The sequence below is a fragment of the Rattus norvegicus genome, chromosome 3 (assembly GCF_021556685.1).
Source record: "Rattus norvegicus strain SHRSP/BbbUtx chromosome 3, alternate assembly SHRSP_T2T, whole genome shotgun sequence".
Lineage (NCBI taxonomy): Eukaryota > Metazoa > Chordata > Mammalia > Rodentia > Muridae > Rattus > Rattus norvegicus.
The window spans coordinates 126,743,596-126,771,389 of record NC_141536.1 but is presented as its reverse complement, the minus strand read 5'-3'; the positions used below and the strand labels follow the sequence as shown (position 1 = coordinate 126,771,389).

General features: G+C 42.5%; 1 protein-coding gene across 2 annotated transcripts in view; it reads right to left on the bottom strand.

The window, feature by feature from the left end:
• The window catches only part of Ism1 (isthmin 1), a 79,152-nt gene that overhangs the window by 14,370 nt on the left and 36,988 nt on the right, over positions 1–27,794 (bottom strand). For both annotated transcript variants that reach the window (XR_015683044.1, NM_001134552.3), the window contains 2 exon segments: positions 13,839–14,069; positions 5,193–5,457 (listed from right to left, as the gene is read on the bottom strand). Coding sequence is in view for 1 of the 2 variants with exons in the window: in NM_001134552.3 (NP_001128024.1) it covers positions 5,193–5,457; positions 13,839–14,069 (496 nt within the window). In the remaining variant the exon portion in view is untranslated.

The window sequence follows — 27,794 nt, the reverse complement described above, 5'->3', positions numbered from 1 at the left end:
ATGTAGCTGAAGCCATCAAGAGTAGAACTACCCAGTGGTCTGTACTTCCTAGTCCCCTAAATCATAAAAATATAATAACTGCTATATTTTCAGGTGCCAATAATAGGATAATTTGTTACAGAGTAGTAAATAACCAATATATTAATAGTAAAGGCAGAAATAGCCTTTGAGGTCATTATTCAACATATGGTCAATGAATATTAGTTAAACTCTCACTATATATCAAGCATAATTCTAGTTATGTGGGATATATTGTTAAGAATAATTTTCAAGGCTCCTCACCATGGCAGAATAAACAAATAATATAAAATAGTATATTATATAATATATTAGAAGTTATGAATGACATGGGAAAAGGAAAGTAGACCACACTAGGGGGACTTGGAGTTAGGCACATTGTCAAAATTGGATTTCTCTTCCCAGAAGTAAATGTTAACAAAAGTCCTAGGATATGGGGCTTGTCCAGGGTTATCAAGTTAAGAGAAAGGGAAGCTTGGGCTATAGCATCATGCCCTTGCTCTCTAAAACACAGCTCTTTTCCAGTAACACCACTCCATAATAAATTTCTCCTGGCTTATACACAGCTTCCAATAGCCTTAGGGTCTCTGTGAGTGCCAAGCATGGGGCTCCCGTCATGTACCTTGAAGGGATGGGATAACCTTCATTCATAATAGGTTGTGGTGGTTGCTATTACATAGACCCAGCAAGAATGCTCTTCACACGTTTTCACCTGAACCCTGGGTCCTTTGCCAGACACCAAGACGGTTGTTGACACAGTGCTCACTCTGAAGGCATTTCAGACTATCACGGGGCTTCTGAGTCTTCTCCACATACTACTTAGAATTGATGGGTGTGTATGAGTGTGTGTGTGTGTGTGTGTGTGTGTGTGTGTGTGTGTGTGTACAAAACATCATAATGTCCTCTTCCCTAATTGAGTGGAAAACTGTCTCATGCTGTACCTACCCTCTGAAGCATTGTCCATCTCTATCTCCTTCCATCAAACTGATTTTTTCCAAACTTTGATTTCTTCTAAGAAACAGTTTTCCAACCACACAGCCAAACAGATGTCTGGAGCTTATGTTTTACATTAAGGAACTGGGCATCATCTTTCCAGTGTGACCCTCTCAATTGTCTCCTCTGAGACATCTACCCAGCATGGCTGGATAGTCAAGTTGCTTCCAGAGGGAGAAAAGTCTGAGACATAATAGTCACTGCTCCCTCCCAGACCTTTTCGGACATACACAGACCGATTGCATGATTGCATGTTTGTCAGTGAGGCCATCTATGTGTAGAGAATTATATTACATGTATACACACTACATTTTATCCTGCACACAGAGACAGGGCTAGACTTTGTTAGAGGGAGCAAGAAGAGGCACAAGTAAAGAGTTTTGTATTTTCACAACATGAAAAGAGAGAGGGTAAGCTTGAACAACAAACATTAATACAAGTAGAAGCCATGTCACTAGTGGAGGGAATGGCTGAATAAGATAAAATCCTGTGAGTGGAAGCATTGTGCTGCTTGCCTTTATAAAAGAAAAAAAGCACCTCTGCTACCAAAAATCTCCTATAGCTTTTCCTTTTCATTTCAGTGAGGGCAACAACTTGTGAGGGAACATCATTCAACTTGAGGTCTTAGCTCACACTGAGGCCCATGTCTGAATCTTTGCATAAGCTAGACTTTTCCCTTTAGTTTTCTAGATCTACATGACTATATTGGTTTTCTTTTATTGCTATGCTATAAATCAACTCAGGGGAGAAAGTGATTTATTTCATCTTATGATTCATAGGGAAGTCCGCACAGGAGCTCAAGGCAGGAGCTTGGAGGCAGGAACTGAAGTAGAGAGCAGGAGGAGCACTGCTTCCTGGCTCATTCTATATGCCTTGCTCAGCCTGCTATCTTAATTAATCCAGGACCACCTCTGCACAATAAACTCTCCCACATCGATCATAAGTCAGGAAATGTCCTTACACACATGCCCACAGGACAATCTGATGGAGGCATTTCCTCAGTTGTGATTCTCTTTTTCCAAGTCAACTCTAGCTTGGATCAATTTGACAAGAAGCACCGTACAATGACTAAATGCTAATGCTGCATTAGAGTGTATGAGAAATGATACCCATAAATCCTTTCTCCATGTCCATTTCCTTGGTTACACCTTTTTAATGTTGGTTCTCAACTACATGATTTTCTTCAATCAATGGGACGATGGCAAATAGGATGCAAGCAAAGGCCTGAAAAACCTCTAAGCATGTAGCCTTGGCCTTTTTTAGCTAGAGGGAACTATTTTACTACCATGTAAAGAGCCAAGAGAACCAACTCCAGGAGGAGAGAGGCTCTGGCCCTCTCTGCACTCCTAATTGTCTAGCTGAGCCTCATCATTGCTACTGAGGTCACCAGAGGCTGTTCAGCTCCATCCAAGTCAGCCCATCTCGGACCAGATGAACATTTCAGTCAATCTGCAGATTCCTGAGGTAGAACCTCTCTTCTATTGTTTGAAGTTGCTAAAGTTGCTAAATTGGGATCTTTCTTTCTTTCTTTCTTTCTTTCTTTCTTTCTTCCTTCCTTCCTTCCTTCCTTCCTTCCTTCCTTTCCTTCCTTCTTTCTTTCTTTCTTTCTTTCTTTCTTTCTTTCTTTCTTTCTTTCTTTCTTTCTTTCTTTCGTGTTCTCTCTCTCTCTCTCTCTCTCTCTCTCTCTCTCCCGCCCTCCCTTCCTTCCTTCCTTCCTTTCTTTTTTTGTTGAGACATTACCTAACTATGTCACCTGTGACTGGCCTCAAACTCATGATCCTCCTGCCTCAGTTTCCAGAATGCTAAGATCTCACAAAGTAGTTTCTTCTAAACTCTGTTAAAAACACATCACAAAAGTCCATCCTAAAATATTATCTACAAGCAGCCATAAAGGACTTCATCTGTTCTATCAACTGGTGGCTTCCTTCTCATCCTTTACTGTTCACAGATTAGCCACATGATAAATCGTTTCTATCGGGGAGTAATCTCCTAGGGAGATCTTTATTGTCCCGAGCTTCTGTCACACACTGGTCCAGATCAGCATCCAGCAACGACCTTTGAGGGGATTCCTATTACATGAGGCCAAAGGGAAGACTAAGGATTTCTGGTTGGAACACGTCTTTCTGGGGGAGAAATCCTTTCTGTTTTAATGCCAGATAAAAGAACTTGTAATATATGTAAATCTAATCTGTGACGATGGAAACACACGTGAGGACAACGTAAGTCAGCGTGACTTGGAGTGTGGTGCAGAGCAGAAAAGGAGCCTCAGCCTCAGTGATTACAAAGATGACAAGAACAGGCTGTCCCTGAGAATATTTCTGTGGCATTTTGACAGCCCCAGTGACATCAAAGTGCTCAAGAAGGGAAGACTGTGCTCTGCATTGCAATGAGGTGAGAGCTGCTGTCCGAAGATGCTGTTTGGTAAAATCTTCCTTTTATAGTGTTGGGACAGTAGAGCTTTTCTAGTGTAGGGGGCACTGAATTGACTGGAACTTGTCTGCAACTGGTCACTTGGAAACAAGAGCCACAAGTTCTGGGTGTCTGGATGAGTCTATGGCAGGAAGAATTAAATTCCTTTTATGGGTGAGGATACCGAGGCTTATCCCAAAAGTTATGATTCCTATGGATGTTCACAGCCTTCAGACTCAGCACATCTGCAATTGCATCTGAAGTTTATCTACACCCAGTATATCCCACTAGCTATTCTTATATTCCAACAACATTGTTTCTGGCCAAAATTAGCCCTCCTTTTTAAAGGCACAACTAACATAACGTTACAAAGAAAACTCCACGGGAAAAAAAATCATGGCAAAAATATTCTGCTAAAATCAGATCATTACAAGTTAGACAAAAGAATTGAAACTTAATGACGGTGTGATAATTGGTACCTATCCAACTTCGCTATGGTCAGTTTAGGGCATGGGAAAATACTGTGGGTAGAAAAGGAGTTGCTTGGATCTCTGAAGTGTTCTGCATCATCCTTGTATCTGAACTCTTCTGTTGCTGTGATAAGATACCATGACCAAGGCAACTTAAAGAAAAGAAGAAGTTATTTGGGGCTTACAGTTCCAGAAGGTTAAGAGTTCATGATGGAGAGTCCACAAGTGGAGGTGGCATGTGGCATGTGGCAGGTGGCAGGTGACAGGAGCAGCAGCTGAGAGCCCATAAACAGGAGACTGAAAGAGCACACTGGAGGGTGGTGGCTTTTGTAACCTCAAGTCCGTCCCCAGTGACACTTCTCCTTCAACCAGTCACACCTCCTAATTCTTCCCCAGTTACCAACCAGGGACCAAAATTTCAAGTTCCTGAGACTTATAGGGGGATTTCTCATCCGAACTACTACCTCCTCATGTATTGCTTGTTCCTTGGTCTGCTGATAGGGAAGCCATAAGGACTTCACAACAGGGCATCTGTAACACAGCAAACATCCATTTGAAGGAAGAAGAAGAGTGGATGGTTGCGGGAGCCAGTGGATCTGAGATCCGGTCACCTCATCTCTCATCTCAACTAAAGTGAAGAAAGAGTTTATTATTTTAAACTCATTGAATTGGAAGTTTCTCCTGTCACCTTAAGTCTCCGTTGTTCCCCAAACACAAACCTAGTAGTCTTACATTAGGGTTGTAACATTTAATGTAGAGAAGGGGAAGCTGGCTTTTACAACCTGTGATGCAACTTGTTCATTTGGATTCTGAAGGACCACTCTACTGCTAATACAAGGCATGACATAGCTGCCTGGTCCCAGGAAGCAACTGCACACATCTCTTTAAATAAACTGGTTTTCAGCATTCTTTCTTTCTTTCCTGTTTTCTTTCTATCTTTCTTTCTTTTCTTTTTCTTTTTCTTTTTCTTTTTTTTTTTTTGGTTAAAAAATACAGGGAAGGTGATTTAATGATTTATTCATCTTTAAAAATAAAATGAAATTTTGGGAAAGACAAGACAGGAAAGAACCCCCAAAGACCCTAAAAAAAATCTCTTAAGTATAATTCAAAAATTATACTGTTTCAAAAAAGATGTGGCTGCGGGTGGCTCCATGGGGCTTCTGTGAAGACAGCCTTTATGAGGTATGCCTCAGAGAAGACTGAAACCACATACTGTAAACTGGGTTTTGCTTGGCCTCATGTCTGTGAGGCCTTATCATCCCCATCTCCTCTCCTGTTTATATTACTGGGTAGGGAACTCACCATACTCTGGCTGCTCTTTGGTTTCAAAAGTCCGGTGTCCTGGGGCTGGACGGTCCCATCCTCTAGGAACACTGAGGAAGTTGCTGTCATCTGAGGTACTGTCATACTTGTCATCCTGGTCCCCACTGTTTGTCCTGGCCAAGGACAAGGACCTCTGCCACCAGGCCCGCCAGTCGGGAGCTGGGAGTGACCAGCTGGGTTTGTTCTCTGGATGCTGATCTTTTTCTGCTTCAGAGTCAGGGCCATCAACCACCTCTATGGTGACCTGAGGAATTCAGAACGGGCCAGGTCAATGAGGAACTGTTAGCCTCAAGGAAGAGAGAAGGTCTGAGAGAGATGAAGGAAAGGTTGACTGCATCCCTTGTGAAAGAGAGCTGCAATTACATGGTGCTAGGGAACAGAAGACATCCAGGAATGGCTCACATGAACTCCATGACCAGAAGAAATGTAGCCTCAGATAGGCAGAGGTGTAGTCATGACTAGGTTTTTAGTTTACTGGTGACTAAATGGTCGAGAAGCCTTTCACTGAAAGACCACTGCCTATGTTCCTGAGGTGCTGGCAGAACACCACAGCAAAGTATAACTTATTGAGGAGGTGTCCCGCCAGGCACTTTTCTAAGTGCTCTGTCCACGTGCTTCTATCAAAGCCCCACAATCCACATCCCTGCACACTTCCCAAGTGGAGTCCATTTTAACTCACTGCCCTCTGGGAATAGCCTCAGGACTCCCTTGGACCAGGTGAATGGAAATAAGTGACATTCATTGGGGTAGGGGAGATGATTTAGGGAGGGCTGGGAGATGGCTCACTGGTCCATTGCCCATTGAATAACTGTGAGGACTGAACTTCAAATCCTATGCACCCACATAAATGCCAGGTGGGCATGATGGCTTGCTTGCAGTCACAGCTCTTGAGAGGCAGAGACAGGGGTACTCCCCAAAGCAAACGGGCTAGTTAGCCTGATTAATTGAATTGAAGAACTCTGCTCTAGTGAAAAATCCGGCCTCAATAAAAAAAAAAAGTAGAAAGTGTTTGAGGAAAACACCAGCAATGACCTCTGGCCTGTGCACATACGTGTACCTGCACATATAATTACGCCACACATATGTGAACATGCAAACACACCGGCATGCATACATGCACACATGCACACTTCATGCACATGCATATGTAAAAAAAAGTGTACTGAAGCTGCCATAAAAGTGTATTGCAGCTTCCTTCTTCTTTTCCTTGAAATATTCTCACAGATATATAGGGAAGCCCAGCCTTGATCAATGCATAAAGACAGACTTGATAAAGAGAAAGACTGGGGCTGGAGAGATGGGGCTCAGTGGTTAAGAGCACTGACTTCTCTTCCAGAGGTCCTGAGTTCAATTCCCAGCAGCCACATGGTGGTTCACAACCATCTGTAACAGGGATCTGGTGCCCTCTTCTGGTGTGGAGAGAGGGGGGGAGGGAGGGAAGGAGGGAGAGAGAGAGAGAGAGAGAGAGAGAGAGAGAGAGAGAGAGAGAGAGAGAGAGAGCGAGCGCTTGTGCTGTGTGGGTGTGTGGGAGGGACTGTATGGATCTTTCAGTCCTGGTTGGGTCACCCCCACTGATACCACATGGAACCTGAACAAGCTCTCTTGGTTGAGTTCTGTCACAATTCTGGTCCTAGAGGACCATGAGCAATCCAATGGTCATTGCTCCAAGATATTGGGTGTTATAGTGATTGCTTTTCATAGATTAGGGGAACTGGCTCATAGATGTTGATGGGTGGCCAAAAGTCATAGGGCTAAGAAGTAGCAGATGAGGAGAATACGGGTCCAGAGCCTTTGTTCTTAATGTCATCCATGCTGCCTTTCAAAAGTAACTGATAGATGTTAGAACCAGCTCACAGGACTGAGAGAGCCGAGAGCCTCAGGTACTAGGGGCAGGGTCGATGCTATAGGACTTACATAGATGTGAGTGCAAGGCCCTCAGGACAAGGCTTCTCCAGCTATGATATTTCACTCCTCCCATTGTTCAGCCCCAACAGCAGGGTCAAAGCACCAGTCCCTGGGCTATGGTTAGAACTTGTTCTCTGGATTAATGAAGCCTACTTTTGAAATCTGTCACAGGTCTGGAAGAACATAGCATCTTGGCTCTGAGAGACAATCAGCGTAGAAAAAACCTTGTTTAAAAATTAATAAAAGACTCATTGGGTTCCTCTGGCCATCACATAGTTCTTGCAACACCTCCTGGAAGAGTTACACGCACATGAATCAGAAACACGTACTCCAAGTAATCAGCGCAAGATGTACTGGGCAAATGCGATCCCAGTTTTGCCCTGACCCGACATCTGAAGAGTTGCTAAGATACTCTGCCAAATTGCACTGGGGTGTGCCCATCCTTGAGATAAACAGCTTGGGGATTGTTTGAATCATATTCAGCCTGACACTTAAAGAAGCTGCCAAGTCAATAGTGGACCTAGGCTTGAGATCTAGATATGGTCCAGAGGATGACTCTAGATCCCATAGGATGCTGACAATGTGTCAGGCCAAGTGCATCTATCTCCTCTGTTGTGGGATGCACAGAAGGGCACCATGAACTTTATTTAGCTCACGCTGCCACCACGGCCTTAATCTGTGAGCATCTCTTGCATTCTTATAATTACGAAGGTTTTATGTAATTCAGCTACAAATTTAAAATTAGGAGAAGAAAAGAAATACAACACACATGCTCTATCATTGCTGTTTGACAGAACGGACAGTTGCTAGGGAATAATGACTCCAAGGCTCCCCATGGAACCTTGGAAGGACTAGAGAGTAAAGAGCATACTGCTGGGTGGTGTATACAGAACTTCCATTGGGAGGATGGGCAAAGCAGAGCCTTTGAACACATAGGCTTTCTCCTTTGAAGCCCCATCCCCCTCCCTCTTCCTACAGATAGAACTACTGAGCTGCAACAATTGTCTGCAAGGATATTAAGGGTCTTGGAGGAGAAAGGCTGCCAAGAGCTAGGGGAGCCAGGCAGTCAGGCAATTATGGTAATGAAATCAGTCTTTGAGTAGGAGATAAGGGAGGACATGCCCAACCATTTGGGTCCTCCGTTTGTATTCAGACCAGAGTCAAAGGGATTGCTTAAACAAAACGTGCCCTGCAATTTCTCCAAGCTGGGAATAAAAACAATTTCATGTTTCAAGCTATTACCGTCAATACGATTTTTTTTTCCTCCAAAGTTGTTGCTCACATCCAAACAAAACAGAATCCTTGCCTGGCGAAGCAATGGGTAGCAAAATAGGAATTTACTCCAAAAACTATATCAATGACTGAATCTCAACAGCTTCGAGGTTTCTTTCTTGTCTTTAATTTCTAGCCACTGCCCCAAATGAATTACAAAACCAAACAAAACACAAACAAATCTTAGGGCCCACCCTTCCCCACAGTCAGCAATGTGGAAACCTCAGGCTGATATCAAAAGGGGAAATCTAATCTTGAACCTGAAATTTTATAGGCATCCAATTAAAAAGACGAAACAAGCATGGCAAATGCCTTCTCAAATAGCTGGGATTAGTTTTCGTTTCCTGTTTCCCTTATTCTATTCGGGCATTTTAGAGTCAGGGAAACCTTTGGAAAGATCTCTTGAGCAGTAAACGTGAATGCACTGGAGATCCGGAGTGAGCCCAGCTAACTTGAAGCCGACAGAGACCCTAGATCTCTCCCTCCTTTCTAGTTCGATTGATTATGTATCCTTGAAGTCCCTTAAATACCCAGTGTAAGAAAGAGACTTTTTTCAAACGCTCCAGGCCAAATGTAAGACAGAATCTCTCAGCTCCAAGGGCTATGCAAAAGTAGGTTTCAATTCTGTCCACAACCCTGATCTCCTGATCTGCTTTTTTGTTTTTGGTTTGTTTGTCTGTTTGTTTTGTTTTGGTTTTGTTTTGTTTTGGGTTTTATTTACTTTTTGTTTTTTGCCCAATAGTTAAAACTTGTATTAGAAACAAATGCTTTGCTCTTGTTCTGCAGAGCACTTTCTATAGCAAGACTAAGACAGTCCCCAGTGTAATTGTTAATAAGCCATGGCCATCAGGAATATAGAAGTTGCCACAGTGAGCAGACTGGGCCTTTCACTCCTCCTGCTCCTCTGAGTTCTGTGAGCTGAATGGACTGAGTAGATGGATGCAGGTTATGATCTTCCAGACAGAAAAAGGATTCCCTCAAGTGTACAGAACATCCAGAAATATGTCTACAGCAAAGGTTTTTGCTGCCCTTCTTCCTTGATAAGTTCAGCAGAAAGAGCACAAAATAGATCAGGAAGACATTCACTCCTCCTGTCTCAGACCTAATGATGCTCCAAAGAAACTGTGGTATTCCCTACATAACTGCGGTTAGTGCACTGAGATTTGTAGCAGTGTGCTTGCCCAGACGTCACTGTCTGTTCTACAAAATTTAGACTTAATTTTCAGGCACAGACTTGGCTTAGGGAAATCATCTTCCCAAGGTAAATGACAAAGAAGGCATAGAGACAGTTTTCAGATAAATCTTCTGACTCTCAATTAATCTTTTAAAATTTATTTATTTATTTACTCTCTCTCTCTTTGTGTGTGTGTGTGTGTGTGTGTGTGTGTGTGTGTGTGTGTGTGTGTGCATGCACTTGTCACAATTTGTGTATGGAGATCAGTGGATAACTTTGTGGAGTCAGTTTGCTCCTTCCACATTTATGTGGGTTTTGGGTATTGAACAAAGTAGCGCCTGGTATCTGAAGTAAGGGCCTTTCCTTGCTGACCTAATTATCTTGCTGACCTAATTATCCCCATAGATGCTTTTCTATCCTCCTTATCTGTATTTTCCTCACCAATTGTATCTATCAGTTACAGAAAGCTTATCATACGCATAACCCTATGCTAAGCCCTTATAGGAATGATCTCAACCTCAGAGATTAGATGACATAGGTGATTGTAGGTAGAATTATTACGCCAGTTTTATAGATAAGAAAACTGAGGAACAGAGAAATTGGAAAACTGGCCAGGCAGGGGCTACAGAACCCAAGCAGACTGAGTGGTGGAACCAGATTCCAAACTCGGCTCAGTTTGACTGCATAGTTCTTGATAACAGAAGCCCATGAGAATCTCAGCTATCCAGGTTGGTTCCCACTGGCCCATTGCTTCTTATCCAGGGCTCAATTATTCTTGGCTCTTACCCAGCCAGACTGGCCATTTTAAAAGTACTATAGATACAGGAGGGAAAATCAGAAGTACAAGGAAGTAAAACCTTGACCAGTCCCTCCGAGTATATCTTGTAGCACCCAAGAGGCGTAGGGCCATGGAAATCAATCTGTGGAGAGGAGAAATGATGTGGATCCCTGTGTTTAAGTCTCTCTCAATGGAAGCAAGGAGAGAATTGTATTGGTTGAAGTGGATACTGACCTCAGGCTGGTTCAGCAAAGGGAAATACTGGGTTGTAAATAGCTACTGTGGCAATGAACTGATGCGGCAAGTCTGATAATGAGTTTATTTTGGAATTTTTGTCTTTATTATCTGACCATCAACCAAAGAGCAGAAACTCAGCCAAGGGCAGTGAAGTTCAAGTCTAAATTGTCCCAGAGGATTAGCTCTTTTTTCTTGAATGATTTTCTTTTTTTCTTTTCTTTTTTTTTTTTAAAGGAGAACCTAATTTCTTATGTTGTTTAAAATCTAACTTGGAGATGCAGCTTAACGATCCAAGGCTAGTTCTTTCTAGCTGATGTATTATATACAGATGCATATGCAAAGATAATACTACCCCCCCAACAGCTGGACTCCCATGCTAACATGGAGCTTAAGTCACTCGAAAGAGAGGCTGCCTGACTTTATGGCATAGATGCTGTGAAAAGGCAGATGTTAGGCTTTTAGGAGGATTTTCCACCCTAAAAGTCAGAAGGCGCAAGGGACATGGCCCTCTGCAGAAGCTCAGAAACGCCACTTTTCAGGGATACAAACATTTTGAAAGGAGGAACAGGATCCACCCCAGGAGGTTTGGAGTTGCAGAGGGGTCTGAGACAAGTGTATTGATTCGTGCTAGGCTCCTGGGTCCCTGCTGAGGAGAACTAGATGGGAGCATGGGGCAGGTTGCCCAGGGTGAGAGCCCGGGAGGCCAGAGGATCTGGCACCAGAAGCCTGCCCACCGGACACACCTATTCTCACACCACTAGCCAGTAGAGAAACGCTCAGGGAACCATGGTAAGCAGCAGGGCTTTGTGCGAGCCTGGCTGGGCTGGGTTGAATCAGTGGCTTTCAACAAAAGAATAATGCCCTAGGCCCAGATGAGAGCTGCCAACCAAGAAATCATTACCCTCTCCCCCTTGGGAACCACCTTGTATTTAAAAGGACCACCAGGGAACTGCGTTTACTCAAGTGTAGTGGTGCATGGGACTGTACAGGCTAATGGTGTGCATATGAGCATGCATGCTATACGCGCACAGCTTTTAGGAGGAAAACATAGTTTTCTTTGCGGCAGAATGCCTGCATGGATTTGTTATGTGAGTGGGGACGGGCTCAGTTTTTCCCAGGATCTGTGATCCTAACAGTCTCTATACTGCCACTGTCCCTCCTTAACATTTAAGCAGTACCTTCAAAGGTGTCAACGGTGCCTGGATAGCGATTAGGCATTTTCAGACTGATGGAGAAAGAAATAGGACCCAAGAAGTTTGGCACCACCCGCCATTTCTTACTGGGTGTACAATGCTACCTAATAAAATTTCAATGAGCTAAAAAACGCACAGTGTTCCTTTCTCCTAAATCCAGTATTCTCCTGTAACTTTACACTCACAGTTCTTAAGTCTAGTTCTCCAATAGCCCAGGCTCAAGACCCTCCCTGATTTCCTGCCTCTGGGATAAAATGCTAGCCATGGTCTTAGGTCCTTGGAGGTGAGGGCAATTGGGCCCAGGAAGCATGACATCTATAAACAATGAAAAGTTTTCATGGATGAAGCTGAACTAGGGAGCAGTGGGAGTAGGGTGGGGGTTAAGCAGTGGTATGGAGCCACCTGTCCCTACTCTGCCGTGTTTTCCCTCCCCCAGGTAGAGCTACTGCTCTTTCAGAGTCATGTGGCCAAGTCAAAAGGCCTTTTCCTCCAGTAAGTCATTATACTACAGAACTTAACAGGAATGTGACTTGGAACCCATAGTAGTATCTGAGTACGTATTGTCAACTATGATCTCTCTCTCTTTTTTTTTTTCCGGAGCTGGGGACCGAACCCAGGGCCTTGCACTTGCTAGGCAAGCGCTCTACCACTGAGCTAAATCCCCAACCCCCAGTCAACTATGATCTCTAAAATACTTTCCTCTCTAGAGCACACATGGAGGCCTGCCCTACTGTTTTCTGTCTTCAGTTGGGAAACACAGTGCTCTTTCTTCCTCTGTCTTCAAGATCCCTCTGGTGCTGTTGTATGTGGTAACTGGGATAATCATGCCTGTGTTACCAACAAGAAGGGCCAGAGGGATATGACTTTATGCTTCCTAAAGTCTCATAACTCAATGTAGTGTTTTAGGTGTAGCAGCCCTTGCTTGACGCTCATTGACGCGTTACCATTTCCTTGCTCAAATTCAAAACAAGTTGGATGGAGGAAATCTTCTCTGAAATAATGTGTTTCGACTGTCAGGAGAGTGAGTCAGAGGGCTGTGGAGGAGAGAGGAAGGACACACACATGCATGCCAATGCACAGCCCCTCACACCACACCACACCCACCACATACAAACACTGGGGTTTTGGGAGAGCCACTTAATTAAAAATACTCTGAGCCCAATCTTAAGTAACTTTCTGATGCTACATAAGCTAATGGACATTTGATGTGACAATAAAAAGCTGTCTTTACACAAACAAGAGAAATCAGAACAAAGCAGAGACATTTTGGAAGTAGACATATAAAGGCAGGGGTGAGGTGAGGGTTAGATTTTTAGGCCTCTCTGAGCTTCCTGAAGAAAGAGAAGTTACAAGCACTATCCACAATCAGGAGTTTGACGGGCATGTGCTCCTGGGAGCTGGGGATCCTGGAGCTGAGCACCACAACTACAGTTTACTAGCCATGCGGCCTGGGTGAGCCACATAGTGACCCCTTGAACAGCCACTGCTGGGAGAATGGCATGGCTTCTTCATGAGGATGCCTGGAGGGCCAGACAAAAGCATCATTTCCCTTGAAACATGGATGATAAATGAATGAATTTTTTAATCCAGCGGTGTCCCATTTCCCTGGCTTATTTAAAATCCCAATTTTAATAAAATATATAGAACTCTCTTCTAGGAAGTTCCATTTTCCTTTTCCTTTTTATTTAATTATTTTGTTAGTCATTTGTTTGTTAGGAGGTTGTCCTGGTGTAGAAGGCAAGCTAGCAAGGCACGAAGGGGAAGCACCTTCCTTTGAAGACAAGACTGTGGGTTACCTGGTCTAGTCACAAACCACATAGCCTTTTTCTACAGTTGCCACATTTCAGCAATTTCAGGGTGTATTACTTTTGTTTTGTTTTTAACTCTCAGTGTCTCACAAATCATCAAGGGTATTACAACACTGTTTTTTGTGGGAATAATATAACCCTTAGCATGAATCACAGAAGGGTTGGGAAGGACACGGGAGGAACTCTGCCGGGCTTCTTAGAATCAGGTTGGGAAACAATGAACTATTTTCCTTTACATTGCTAGCTGCTGAGAATTACCTGAATATTTGGATTCTGCCCATTGATATCGGCTTTGGAAAGATCTGGAAAGTTTGGTAGGTCAAGGAGAAAGGATCTGGGGCCGTCTCTTTGCAGTGAAGGATGCCCAGTCTCCTGAGGGAATCGTTGTCTGGGGAAGGGTTGGTGGACAACCTGGTGCTCCTCTGGGGCTTCTTTGGACAGAGGAAAGCTGGTTTCTGATGTGGAGTCACTCTCCAGGTTGAGGTTATTCTAAAACACACAAACAGACAAGTAATGAACAAATACGTAGAAGGCAGGTCGTCAAAAGTGCCATTCTTAACAGTCCATTAAATTAATAGGTAAGAGCAATTCATTCCAGGTGCTGGAGTTAAGCCAGTGTCCTAGTCACTGTTCTGTTGGCGTGGTACCATGACCAAGGTAACTCTTAGAAGCATTTAACTGGGGCATTACTTACAATTCCAGAGGGTTAGTTCATGGCGGTCCAGAGGGTTATTATCATGGTGCTGCAGCAGTAGCAGAGATCTTTGTATCCTGACCACAGGCTCCAGACAGAGAGAGATACTGGGCCTAGCATGGGCTTTTAAAACTAGAAAGTCCACTCCCAGTGACTCTCCTCCAAGGCCACGCCTACTCCAACAAGACCACACCTCCTAATCTTTCCCAAAGGATCGACCAACTGGTAACAAACACTCACATATATGAGCCTATGGGCGCCACTCTTATTCAAACCACCATAGCCAGCATAGTTTTTCTAGTTCATTTCACTAGTACCTGGTTTAGTTTCTCCCTCTTTAAAAGGTCAAGTCGGGAAATGTCTGTCAGTTTACTACTTAGGAATTTTCTTGGGAGTTATGAACTATTTATTAAGTATCAAAGCACCTTAAAATAAGACAGCTAGTTTGAAGGAAAAGTGTTACTCATTTAAAGCTGGGACTAACACAACCTCAACTGCTTAACCACCATGGCTTTTATTATACTCTAAATGTTCAGTTTAGTTTCTTTGGTGTATGCCATGGAGGAAAAAAATTGATTAAATCAGATCAATGTTTAAGTCAAACTGTTGATTACATATCTCCATTCACCTATTAATTCTCCATTGGCTCATCTATTCATCTACATGTTGAAGTTTGGTCTTTTGCTATGGAACCTTGCCCCCAATTTATCCTTAATTGGTGAATGAAGATGCCTATAGCTGGATAGAAGATAGGTGGGGTTTAGGGGTTTCTGGGCTTGGGGTTGAAGGTAGGGGTCCATGAGGAGGAAGAAGGAGAAGAGGTGGAGAGAGAAGTTGCCATGGGGTAGGTGAGTTATGAAAACATGGCCATGAGGGCTGGCCAATTAGAGTTAGGAGCAGCCCATGAAGAACGTCGCAAGTTATAACTTGGGACTATTGATGGGGAAGTAAATTCCAATAGCTTATATAGTAGATACCTGTCCAGTTCTAGTGCTATAAAGGCTGATTATAAATATAAAAGCTGTACATCTTTTATCTGGGAACTGAATGACCAGAAGTGGGGGAGAAAATAAACATCTACTGTGACATCTATGTATTCATTACTGTCTATCCATTTACTCTTCTTTTTCTTCATTTTTATTGGTTATTTAATTTATTTACATTTCAAATGTTATCCCCCTTTCCAAATTACCCTTCACAAACTCCCTATCCTATGCTCCCTCCTCCTGCCTCTATGAGAGAGCTTCCCCTCCCACCTGTCCACACTCCTGCTTCTTGTCTATTTATCTACCCATTTATCCATTCCTATATCCACTTCGTTTATATCTTTCTATCCATCTCTCTAATACATACATTTCACCCACATTCTAGGCAAGATACACATTAATAAATGAGATAGCTGTTCAATATGTACTCTTTTGGAATGTTCATCTATGTGTGACAAACAAAACATACATAGATGAGAAAGACAAGAGAGTACTCACTGACAAAAGAAACAACAAAAAAGACAAGATGACGGAGGGAATGTTATCTAGGAAGACAGAGAAAATGTCTCTGGGGAGGCAGCACCAGAGACAAGATCTGAGCAAGAAAATGAGAAGCCTTGAGGAGATCCAGAGGGAAGGCAAAGAGCAAGTAAGATAGCCCTTACAGAGGGGGGTGGGGACTAATGACTGCTCTAAGGGACATAAAGGCTGGCTGTAGAGTGACAAGAATTGAAAAGCCACATGAGAGAAGGATGGGGAGACAGAGAGACAAAAAGCGAATGCTGAGATTTAATGCTCTTATTTTTTTTCTCTCTCACTTTTCGTGGATATTTATTGTACTCACTTTGGCCTCATTTGCTGTTTTCAGCAAATTATTACCATAACGCGCGCGCGCACACACACACACACACACACACACACACACTCAATTGGCTTGCCATTGGGAGAACTTTTCTAATGTAGCTGTTCCTGTCCTTTCATTCTCACTGGACCACTTAGTGAAGGCATCCTCTGTCCCTTCAGGGATAGTATTTTTATGTTTACTGGTGGAAGGAGACAAGGAGATAGAATTTCCCCCAGCCTTTGGGTCAGTGGTTAATGCTGTTGTTATTGTTGGGCATGTTTTGAGGTTTGGGAGTTATGTTCCAGCACATTGTCTCCAAACCCACTCCCTGCCTCCACCACAGGCTGTTGACCCAGCCAAACAATTCCGTCTACAATCAAAACACTCTTGATTCTGAGTACCCGAGGTCAAGAGCAGTCATAGACCAAAATACACACAGACCACCTTTGTTAATGTTTGAAGGGGCAAAGATGAACTCGGGGAGTTTATCCGTCATCTCTGAAGTGGGAAATGAGAAGCTTCATGTTTTCACTTGCCTTCTCTTTTGCTCAGGTGATGTGGCAGAGTCAGTGTCTTTGTTCACCTTTCCAGCCACCTCTCTGTGATGGTGTCTGTTTCCTGGCATGCTTGTAGAGAGAGTTGGCCTAGGGTTCTGAGGCATTGCTCAATGCAATGAATTCTAAATGTATTATTGTTTGATTGAGTTGTGGAGGGAGGCGAGAAAGAAAGATAAAAAGGAGAGAGTCAGGGCAGGGAGAGAAAGAGAAAGAAGAGAGGGAGATAGGAAAGAGAGAAGTGATGAGAACAGATTTCCTCAACTTAAGAACTCTGTGTCTCAACTGCTACAAAAGGTACTTGAATATAGTTGTTTCTGTGTCTTTATTACTGGACATAGAACCCCCATGCTTCCCTGTTAGTGTTTTTTTGTTTTTGTTTTTTTGTTTTTTTTTTTGTTTTTGAGAATACAGTTGGATTCTCCCTGATGGTGTTGGAGAGTAGAGTTGGATTCTCTTGGAGAATTTCTTATTGAGGATTCAGGAATGTAAGTCACATCAGGAGCTTAGTATTCACGGACTTCCAAATGCTTTAGAGGTTTTTGTAGTTCAAGCCCCAGTTTTTATTGTATAGTGAGGTATATTCTTAACTAGATCAAAAGGGAAGTTCATTGTGCTGGAGATGTAACTCAGTGGTACAGCATTTCCCTTAGTACGTTCAAGGTCCTAGGTTCAATTCCCAGTATCACAATATATGCAGACACATAGAAGCAATGAAGCATTCTTTTTACTTCTAAATTTTGTGTTTTTGAAGAGATTGGAAATGTACATATGTGGCTAGTAAACATTTTGCTTAGATGTCTGAAAAGAAAAGGACTGAATTTAATTGATTTTTTTTCCCTTATGACCCTTGGATTCTTCTGATAGTAAATTCACTACCATAGAGTGACTCCTGGCTTAGCTTCAACTCAAACAAACTCCTTCAACTTTCTATGGCTCAATGCCCCTCTATACAAAGCACAGCAGATAATCACAGTCCTATACTCTTCCAGCAGGATGGTCAAGAGTTGGACTGCAGCTACACAATAAAAGAGAAGTGCAAAGTTAGGACCATTGGCTGAGTAATCCAGGCCACAAGTACTTCTGCTGGGAATAGTTTAATGACTGGGATTCAAGTATGTTTTGGATTAGATCTTGCACAAAATTGTGGCATTGCTCCATCATTCCTCAACCACTCTGACCCCCAGACACTGGCTCAATATTTGTAAAGTATTTGTCAGATGAGAATTAATAACAAAATGCTATTCACAGTTTCTGGATTTCTGAGTTACGTTTGCATCTCTTCCAAATGTAGTTACCTTGACAAGTTATTGTGCTATGTTCACAACTATTCAAAAACTGGAAACCCTGGGATAGGGGAAGGGTATTTAACAATGGTCACTCTAAAACGAAATGGAAATTTACTCCATCAATAACAAAGTGACCTAAGGGGCTTGCCTGCTCAGTATGGGAACATGCTCCTTTCTCCATAGACTGTCTTTAATCAGGGACCTGCCATAAGCAATGGTGTACCACAGCCCATGTAGCCATGTTCCCTCAGTGGTCCTAACGGAGAGCTGTTACTCCCACTGAAAATGACAACTGAAGTTGAGGAGGGTAATACTAGGTGGGTCAAATTAGCCAGTTATGGCTTCACACACTCTATCTTTGTGCACAGGAATCCCTTCGTTATTCTACAAGTATTTGGATTTAGTATAGGATGGCACTAAAAACAACACTGCTGTTGTAGGCTAGTGTTTTGCTTCAGATAGCGATACTGTGGTAGACAATTGCGATCGCCTACCCAGTGATCCTCCCTATCTGCTTTTTATTTGGTGTTTGTTTCAGGTGAGAAGATAGCTGCCTAAAACTATATCTCCCAAACTCTATTGCAGCTGAGGAGTAATTGTGTGACACAGGCTGTCCAGTTATGGTGAAAGATAGGTGAGGTCTTGAACTGCTAACAAGGAAGCAGATTCAGTATGCCCTTCGCCCTTCTCTCTCCCACTTTCACCCATATTGCAAACTCAGAGCACTGGCAGTCTCATCATATCAGTCCTTGGTTATTGACTCTTTTTTTTTTTTTTTTTTTGGTTTTTTTTTTCGGAGCTGGGGACTGAACCCAGGGCCTTGCGCTTCCTAGGCAAGCGCTCTACCACTGAGCTAAATCCCCAACACCTGGTTATTGACTCTTAAATGTCTTCTCATTATCATTGTTGACAATTGTCCTAGTTAGGGTTTCTATTGCTGTGATGAAACACCATGACCATAGCTACAGCTATGTGGGAAGAAAAGGATTTATTCGACTTACACTTCCATATCAAAGTACATCATCAAAGAACATCAGGACAGGAACACAAGCAGGACAGGAATCCAGAAGCAGGAGCAGCTGTAGAGGCCATGGAGGAATGCTGCTTACGGACTTGATCATCATGGCTTGCTCAGCCTTCTTTCTTATAGAACCTGGGACTACCAGGCCAGGGGTGGTCCCAACCACAATGGGCTTGCCTCTCCCCCATGAATCAATTCATTCAATAATTAATAAATTAATCAAATAATTAAGAAAATGTCCTATGGATTTTACGAAGACATTTCTCAGTTGAGGTTTTCTCCTCTTTGATGATGCTAGCATGTGTCATTTGATACAGTAGCAGTGTTCCCTTATGCAAAATCAATTGTATTTTTAGAGCTGTGACAATTATTTAAAAGTTAAATGCTCCATTTTTATGGTTTATGCGTCAGCTTTATGTCAGGAACATGCATTTGTCTTGAAAAAAAAAAAGAATCCTGTCACCTGACATTTATAGAAATGTTGATGGAATGTGGAACTGTGTTAACTGAAATGAGCTAAGTAGAGAAAGACAAATACTGCCTGTTGTTGCTCATTGGTGGAAGCTAAAAAATCTTAATCTCAGTGGAATGGTGGTGCACTGGTTGTCAGGGACTGGGAAGGTTAGAGAATGAGTACAGGAGAGATTAGAAAATGGATACATAAGTACAGTTGAGAGGGCCAACTAGGTGTGTTTTTTTTTTTATAGCATAGGAGGGGAACAATGGTCTCTAATGATTTATCATATGAGTCCAAACAGTCCTAAAACATAGATATGATATATAAGTAATAAGTATTTGAAGCTAATTATCATAACACACTGCATATATATTTTGAATAATCATACTGCACTCTTAGTATACACAAATGATCTATATTAATAAAATGATCAAATGAAGGGGGAAACCATGATCAGAATATACTATATGAAAAAATTATTTTCAATAAAAAAGTGAAAACCTAATTAGTTAATTAATTGTGTTGAATTTCTGGTCTTTGTGACTGAACTCAATCCTTCAATGACAGAATTATTGGCAGAGCAAAAGATGACAGTGAACTCCATGTCGGCCAGGAATAGATGCTCTCCATCCTCTCGTAACATCCCATTCCAAACCTGCAGTCATCTACACATCTTTACCGAACCTTCATTGTTTCTGCATTTACAGTCTCTTGCTCAAATCTTGCTGACTGTGCTGTGCAATATTTCCTTTAAATTGTCCGGGAGTGTTCTCAGTAATGTCTAGGGCTTTTTCTGTCTCATCCCAATGAACTGTGCCGAGCTGAGAGCTTGGGCATAGATAAGGGCACACGAGTTTGGAATACTTTGCTGTGACTGGCAGCAAGGACCTTTTCGGTGCCTAATGGAAAGAAAGACAGAACAAAGCAAGAACTGACTTGAGGGGCTCCCAGGGAGATCATACAATTTGTACATTAAAAAAATAAGAAAGCAAAATGGCATGATAGACACACTGAATCTGAAAGTACATGGGCATATAATGGTACCTGGAAAAAAAATCCCAGAAAATGACTATCATTATTTGAAGTAGCTGTAACAGAACTCTCAGGGTACCATAACTTGTGAGCTGAGATTGAAGAGAAGTAAAGGTAAAAAAAGTGATAGGACCAGGAAGTGGGAAGGTGAGCCAGGAAGATGCATGCCTGCTCCCTGCGGACCTACTCTAACAGCACAGCCTGACTAGTGTAGATACCAGCTTGTCCTGAGACTTTTTCCACTAGGTGCTGGCTCTCTGGTAACATTCCACAGGTCAGCTGGAGTCTTGTTGGATCACTTTAGCCCTCCGATCTCTTCTATCTCCTTTTGCTTTCAGAACCTGCTCCTGCATTCCCCTGGGAGAGCTACATGGGGATGAACTAGACTGTTTGCTGAGACAGTTTTTTTATTGTGTCCCTTATTGTATTCAGTACTGAGCCACTCATTGTGACTCCCTTGTGGCCAAGATGGATTTCCACAGCCACATCAATGGCAATGCATACAAGGGAGAAAGAATAAGGTTCTTTGGTCAACTAGACCTCAGGACAAATTGAGATGGTGACCATCTAGTAGGGGAGGATCAGGGTGAAGAAATGGGTTGCAGATCCAGTTCTGGGGAAAATGACCTAAGCGTTGTTGTCCCTGTCTGCAAATAGCACTGGCTCCATTCTGCAAACATCAACCAATGGCTGTTGTGTGAGAAACATGACTGCTCTGGCCCCTTCCCGAGCCTCCAGGAGAGGCTCACACTAGTTTCAAACTGGTCAGCTAGAAAGGTTTTACTGCCTTTTTTTTTTAAGGCTGTGAAAATGATCCCCAGATTAATATTTCTCAAGAGTTAGACTATATGGCAAATTTCTGGAGGCAAAGAAGGCTGTATCTACAATCTCCGAGTCCCAGCCCCCAATTCCAATGCTAAGTGGGCACCAAATAAGTACTAGCTAATGATAATGATTGCTATGTTTTTTTAGATTCTGTTTTAATTAGGCTCAGGCTGTAGGCCTCATTACTCCTAATGTGGCTTTAATGTGGGATTCTAAAGGGAAAAAGAAAGAATCTAAGAATCTTCTATTGAAGATATTAAAGAAGATATTATTAGCAATGCGTTTGGTCTCATAGGCTTTGAACAACAAACAACAGAGATTATAATTAACGTCACTGTAGTTTCTCTCCTGAAAATACACTAACAATATAGCTAATTAGCAATATGTCCTCATTTGCAGCTGGACATCTGCATATTATTATCAACAATGCTTGTTTCCCCTTTCCAGATTAAAGGAAGCCATACTGCACCCAGACATATGGCTACACTTCCTCCATATTAAAACACTCTGTTCCTTGTACCCGGGATAATCATTTTTTTTTTTTAATCTGTGCTGGGCATCGATTTTGTCTGGAAAACTTCCACAGATCTAAAAATATATTCAAGAATGCCACTGGTGGGATTTCAAAGGGAAGAGCCAAACCTCTCCATTTGGGGAGATAAAAGAATAAAGGACACACTGATTATTTTCACACATGATTGAAAAGCAAGGACTCCCCGGGAGAGAAAAGCTGGGGAACAAATAAAATAGGTTGTGAGTCTCAGCATGTCTTACACCAGGAAGATGGAATGGAGAGGGGTTCTCTAGGTGGGAGCACAGTGGGTGCCGGAAAGAGGCAATTAAGATCCACTAGGGAGAAACCATCCACCGTGGATGTGTGGGTCCGAAGGTTGACTGCCTCGTTCGGTACCTGTGTGTGATGCAAGCAGCAGGAATAAGAGGAATAACTATTTCATCGGTGCCTCTATTTTATACCAAGTGGGAAACAAAAGCAAGTACTCTTTAGGGACTGTCCTGGTAGAGAAGAGGCGGCCAGGCATATGCTCCAGTCTTTGTGAGGGGCTTCTGAAGACAACCCTGGGAGTTGGTGACACAGCCACACCATGTTTCAAGAAGGCAGGGGTGTCACGGTCCTGGCTGGGAACCAGAAGAACTTTCTGCTCAACATCTGACTAATAGCTGAGGAATCTCTGGTTGTGGTGGCAGAACGTATCAGGAGGATGTTTACTTTAGGGCATGGGAGTGACCTCACTTATGATCCCAGGCGATGCTTTAGAAGAGATGAAGGATGGTCGATTCTCTGCAACAGGGCAGGGGCTGGCTTCTGGGGGAGGGGCTGTCCAACTCTGTACATCTTTCCTAAAGCTTCTTGGCCAGCTGGGAGACTGGAACTCAGCATGTTGCTGATTTATCTCTAATACTTACTTCTGTGCTGCTTTGATCTGAAAACTGTGTAGACTATTAGTGGCATTTCAAGTTGCATTTTCCCCACTGCTGGCACCAAAAACAGAGGGGTAATTTTTCCAGGACTCACTTCTTTTATGTTCTGTTAGTTAAAAAATGAACTGAAACCACTCTTTCAACTCCAAGATAACATATAGGACATAATTACAAGGATGGAAAGCCAGTTTTTACAACAAGAATCTTTACTCATAATATAAAACATCAATGAAAATATAAGGCAAAATTTTTTCTATTTTCTAGAGTCCTCCTTAGGTTTATGTAGACAACCATAGAAAGGACAGATAACAAAGCTAGCCCTCGTGAGTGAGACTGTGTCCCTGGTTCCTCAAATTTGAGGCCAGACCTAATTTGCCAAGGAGTATAATGGATAGGCCTGGGCTGGCCACCAGGGGGCTTCAGTCCCTGTTCTTTGGTCACCCTGGAGCTCAGCATCTCCTGAAAGTTGCAATCTGAGTAAAGGTTATCAGTGTGGATTATTGATGTTTCAAATTGTGCTTTCTCTATTGCTAGGAAAGAGGTCAGAGGGATGGTGTGCATTTTGGCCATGCCCACTTTAGAGAAAATCTCAGAAGAAGGGGTAGAAAAATAGTAAGAGCCAGAGGACCAGAATGCTTGCTGCTAGAAGTGTCTGGATGTGACAGGGAATCTGTATTCATAACATCTCAACAATATGGTTGCCTAAACGAGACACACATCCTGACACCACCACTTGACATGCCCACACAGATAGGAGAAATTTCACAAGGTGCACCCCTAGATAAAGAGCTATAGACAATCAATGACTGCCGAGAGAGGAAGAATCAGTTTTCTTCAAGGATGATCTTGTTGACCAGTTAACCAATAGTCAATCCCAAACACATGCGCACACGAGTAATACTAAATGGACTTGGTAGATTCTTTCTATCCTTTCTCTCTTTCCCCTCCTCTTCCTCCTCTTCCTCCTCCTCCTCCTCCCCCTCCTCCTCCTGCTCCTCCTCCCCCCCTCTCTCTCCCCCTCTCCCTCTCTCTGCATATTAACAATGACAAAGAGGAAGAGGCCATGAAATTGACAGGACATGTGGAGGACACTGTAGGAGTTGGAGAGGAGAGGGACACATGGAAATACAGTATTCATATATGAAACTCTCAAAAAAATTTTAAAAGAAAGAAAGAAAATAGTGACTATCTAGAACAGTGGTTCTCAACCTTCCTAATGCTGTGACATTTAACATAGTTCTTCATGGTTTGGTGACCCACAACCATAAAATTATTTTTATTGCTACTTTACAACTGTGATTTTGCTGCTGTAATGAATCATAATGTAAATATCTATATTTTTTTAATGGTCTTAGTCAACCTCCAAAGGATCTTGACTCACAGGTTCAGAACCACTGATCTAGACTCTTTTTCTAGGACCCAGCTCGAAGAAGCACAAATTAGTGTGCCCATGTTCTTGATGGTCATTGATACAAACCGTAGTCACCTGGGAAAAAGAGTCCAGTTGAGGAATTACCTCTAACAGGTTGACTTGTGGGAGTCTCTGTGTGGGCACTTTCTTGACTGTTAATTTATGTAGGAGGGTAAAACACACAGTGCTATCTCTGGGCAGGTGGGTCTGGGATGTGTAAGAAAGGTAACTAGGCAAGCCAGGGGAAGTAAAACATTAAGCAGAAATTCTCCATGGTCTCCAATTCCATTCCTGCCTCCAGACTCCTGCCTTGAGCTCCTGTCCAGGATTCCCTAAGTAAGGGACTATGAAGTGTAGGACGTAAGAAACCCTTTTTTTACGACATTGCTTTTGGTCTCAGTGTTTATCACAGAAATAGAAAAGTAAACCAGGACAGCAGGTACCAACTATCTAAATCTTGCTTTGAGCAGGAGAAGGGGTCCAGTAGGTCAAGAAGGCTTGGGCAGTGAATCAGTATCTCCCTTATAGGAATGAAAGGTAGAAAGTTCTGGGCCAAAACTGGGATTCTGCTCTTGGAAGGGAAATCCCATAAGGTAAGCCACATCACATAGAATGCTTGTTCAGAGGCTAAAGCCTGAGGATGGGCTAGCCCTGCCCAATTACTGTACCAAGTGAGATGGTAGAGTCTTCTCAATACTTAAAATACTTTTTACTTCTAGAAATCTCTCTATTCTAAATACTTATAAATGGTAGTTAAGATGAATGGGACTGGGGTTGGGGATTTAGCTCAGCGGTAGAGCGCTTGCCTAAGAAGCGCAAGGCCCTGGGTTCGGTCCCCAGCTCCGAAAAAAAGAACCAAAAAAAAAAAAAAAAAAAAAAAAGATAAATGGGACCGTAACTTGGGAATTCTAGAAAGGAGCTCATGGCATTGTGGATGTGCTGGATTCAGAATGAAGCCTGTATCCCAGGCCTGACCTTGCCTTACTGTAAGTTTGGGTAACTACAATGGTTTGCATCTATAGTAAAACAGTTTTAAAGATGTCTACAGATTCCTCCATTCTAAGTGACCTGCCTTGAGCAGGTACATTCTGTGCATAATCTTTGAGCCTGACCGTGCTACTTAATGACTGTGAGTTTGGTCATGTTCCTTAGGAACAAAAGCAATCAGAGACCTCAAAGAGCTTACGCTGTTAGTCTTAGTTGCTTTTTGGCCCAGTCTATCAGTTTTGATGTCCTTTGGTTGGAATCCTTATGCCACAGTTGTCTGGAGAAATCATACCATAGCAATGTGGTTTTAAACATTTAAATTATGTGTTTGTGAATGAGTGTGTGTGTGTGTGTGTGTGTGTGTGTGTGTGTGTGAATGTAAGTGTGAGTGAGGGTATGTGTAGTGTACACAAGTACAGATGCCCGTGGATGCCACAGGCATTGGGTCCTCCTGAGGATGGAGTTATAGGTGCTTGTGGGCTGCTTGCTATAGATGCTGGGAACTCAACTCAGATCCTTTACAACAGCAGTGCATGCTCATAAATGCCTTAATGAGTTTTATTTTTATTAAGTTATTTATTTCCTTTACATCCCAATTGCAGCTTCTCCTCCCTGTCCTCCTCCCAGTTCTTCCCACTCCCTTCAATCCACCTCTCCTCTCTTTCTCTCCTTTCTCCCCTTCCCCTTAGAAAAGGAGAGACCTCTCATGGACATCAACCAGCTTTGGTATATCAAGTTGCAGTAAGATTAGGCACATATTCTATTACCTAATCAAGGCAGCCCAGTTAGGAGGAAGGGATGCAAAGGCAGGCAATGCAGTCAGAGACAGGCCCTGTCCCCACTTTAGGAGTCCTACATGAAGACACAGCTACACTACTTCTCACATGTGCAAGAGGGTCCTACATTTACACAATGGAGTATTAGTCAGCTATTAAAAACGATGACATCATGAGATTTTCAGGCAAATGAATGGAACTAGAAAAGATCATCCTGAGTGAGGGAACCCAGACCCAAAAAGAAAAACATGGTATGTACTCACTTATAAGTGGATATTATTCATAAAGTACAGAATAACCATGCTATAATCCACAGACCCAAAGAAACTAAGTAATGAGGAGTACCCAAGGGAGCCTGACTGAAAAGGGGAAATAGATTAGACAGGGAGGGAGGTGGATAGAAGGAGGGGATTGGGTTGGGTGAGGATAGGGGAGGGCAGAGGAAGACAATATTACTAGGGACAGTTGGATGGGGCTGTGGGCATCTCTGGAAGAGGGTAGAAACCTAGGACAATGTGTTTTATTTTTAAAGCCTATTGTAAATGCCCAAAGCATTAAATCGATGGGTAACGTGATAAAATAAAACTTCTAAGTGCATCAAGTGTAGATGCTGCCTTCAGCGGCTAGAACACTCACTGTCTTCTTTCTCATATTAAATTAAGGTGAGTGAAAGATATTGAAAGGTCCTCCTTCTACTTCATTTATATGCACTGCTTTGTTAACAGCTCCACAGTCTTTCAAAGAGTCAGAGCTGAGTCCCAACATTTTCCTTGCACTTTGCAATGCTCTATGGCTGCCAGAAACTACCGAGACTCATCTATGAGACAGCTATGCCAGGTAACACAAACTAATTACAGAGCTCTCATAGACCAAATGTGGTCTGAGCTGAGGAGAAAGCTGTAGGCCACCAGGGCTTGCTCCCCATCCCACCTGCCTATCCAGACAGATCTGACTAAGTTTATGTTTTCTAGGGAAATGCAGTCTGGTTCCTGCAGGTGAAAAGGCTTAGGTCATCTAGGGTGTTTGTTAAATTCATGAGTTTTCCCATCAAACACTTCTTCCATCTTCTATAACCTACAAGGCACTGTGCTGGACTGTGGCAATTCAGATTATGCATGGATTACCAAGGAAAGTTATCCAAACTTGAAAATGGAGCATAAGGGGAGAGCAAATTTATCCGTTCTTACTTAGGCATAATATCACATATTTAATTGGCTGGGAGACTGTGTCTTTGAGGTGTTATTGAAAACAGTGATAGATCAAATATTATATACTTAGAGATCCTCATCCTAAAGAAATTTAAATGGTTTTGGTTCAGCAGAAATACTCAAAGCTTTTGACTTTATGGCTGTCTAGTGTATTGATCAGTTTTATTCATATCTAAAATATACTTATCTTCCCAACATGTTTTATAATCTGTTCTTTACATACCATGAACTGACACTCATTAAAAATTTGATATGTTCATTCTGTATTAGTAGAAGAATCTGACACTCATTAAAAATTTGATATGTTTATTCTGTATTAGTAGAAGAATTGTGTTTTTAATTATATGCAAGTTGTATATAGTTTTTTTTTCTTAAAAAGTTCTGGGGGGGAATTTAAAAAATGTTTACTTGTCAGAAAATGCAAGGTAGAAAGTAGGAAATCCTGAAATGTGGAAAATTTTTAGTTTAAATAAGGGAAATTACCCAGACTCAGACTCTTCACAACTTATCATAGAGTGACCCCCCCTTTTGAGACAGGGTTTAACTTTTACTATGTATCCTATTCCTGGCTACTCTGAAACTTAATGTGTAGAGGAGGTTAGCCTAGAAGAGATCTGCCTGTCTGCCTCCAGCATGCTAGGATTAAAAGTGTGCTGTGGGAAACCCCTGCTAATTAAGGTCTCAGTCTAC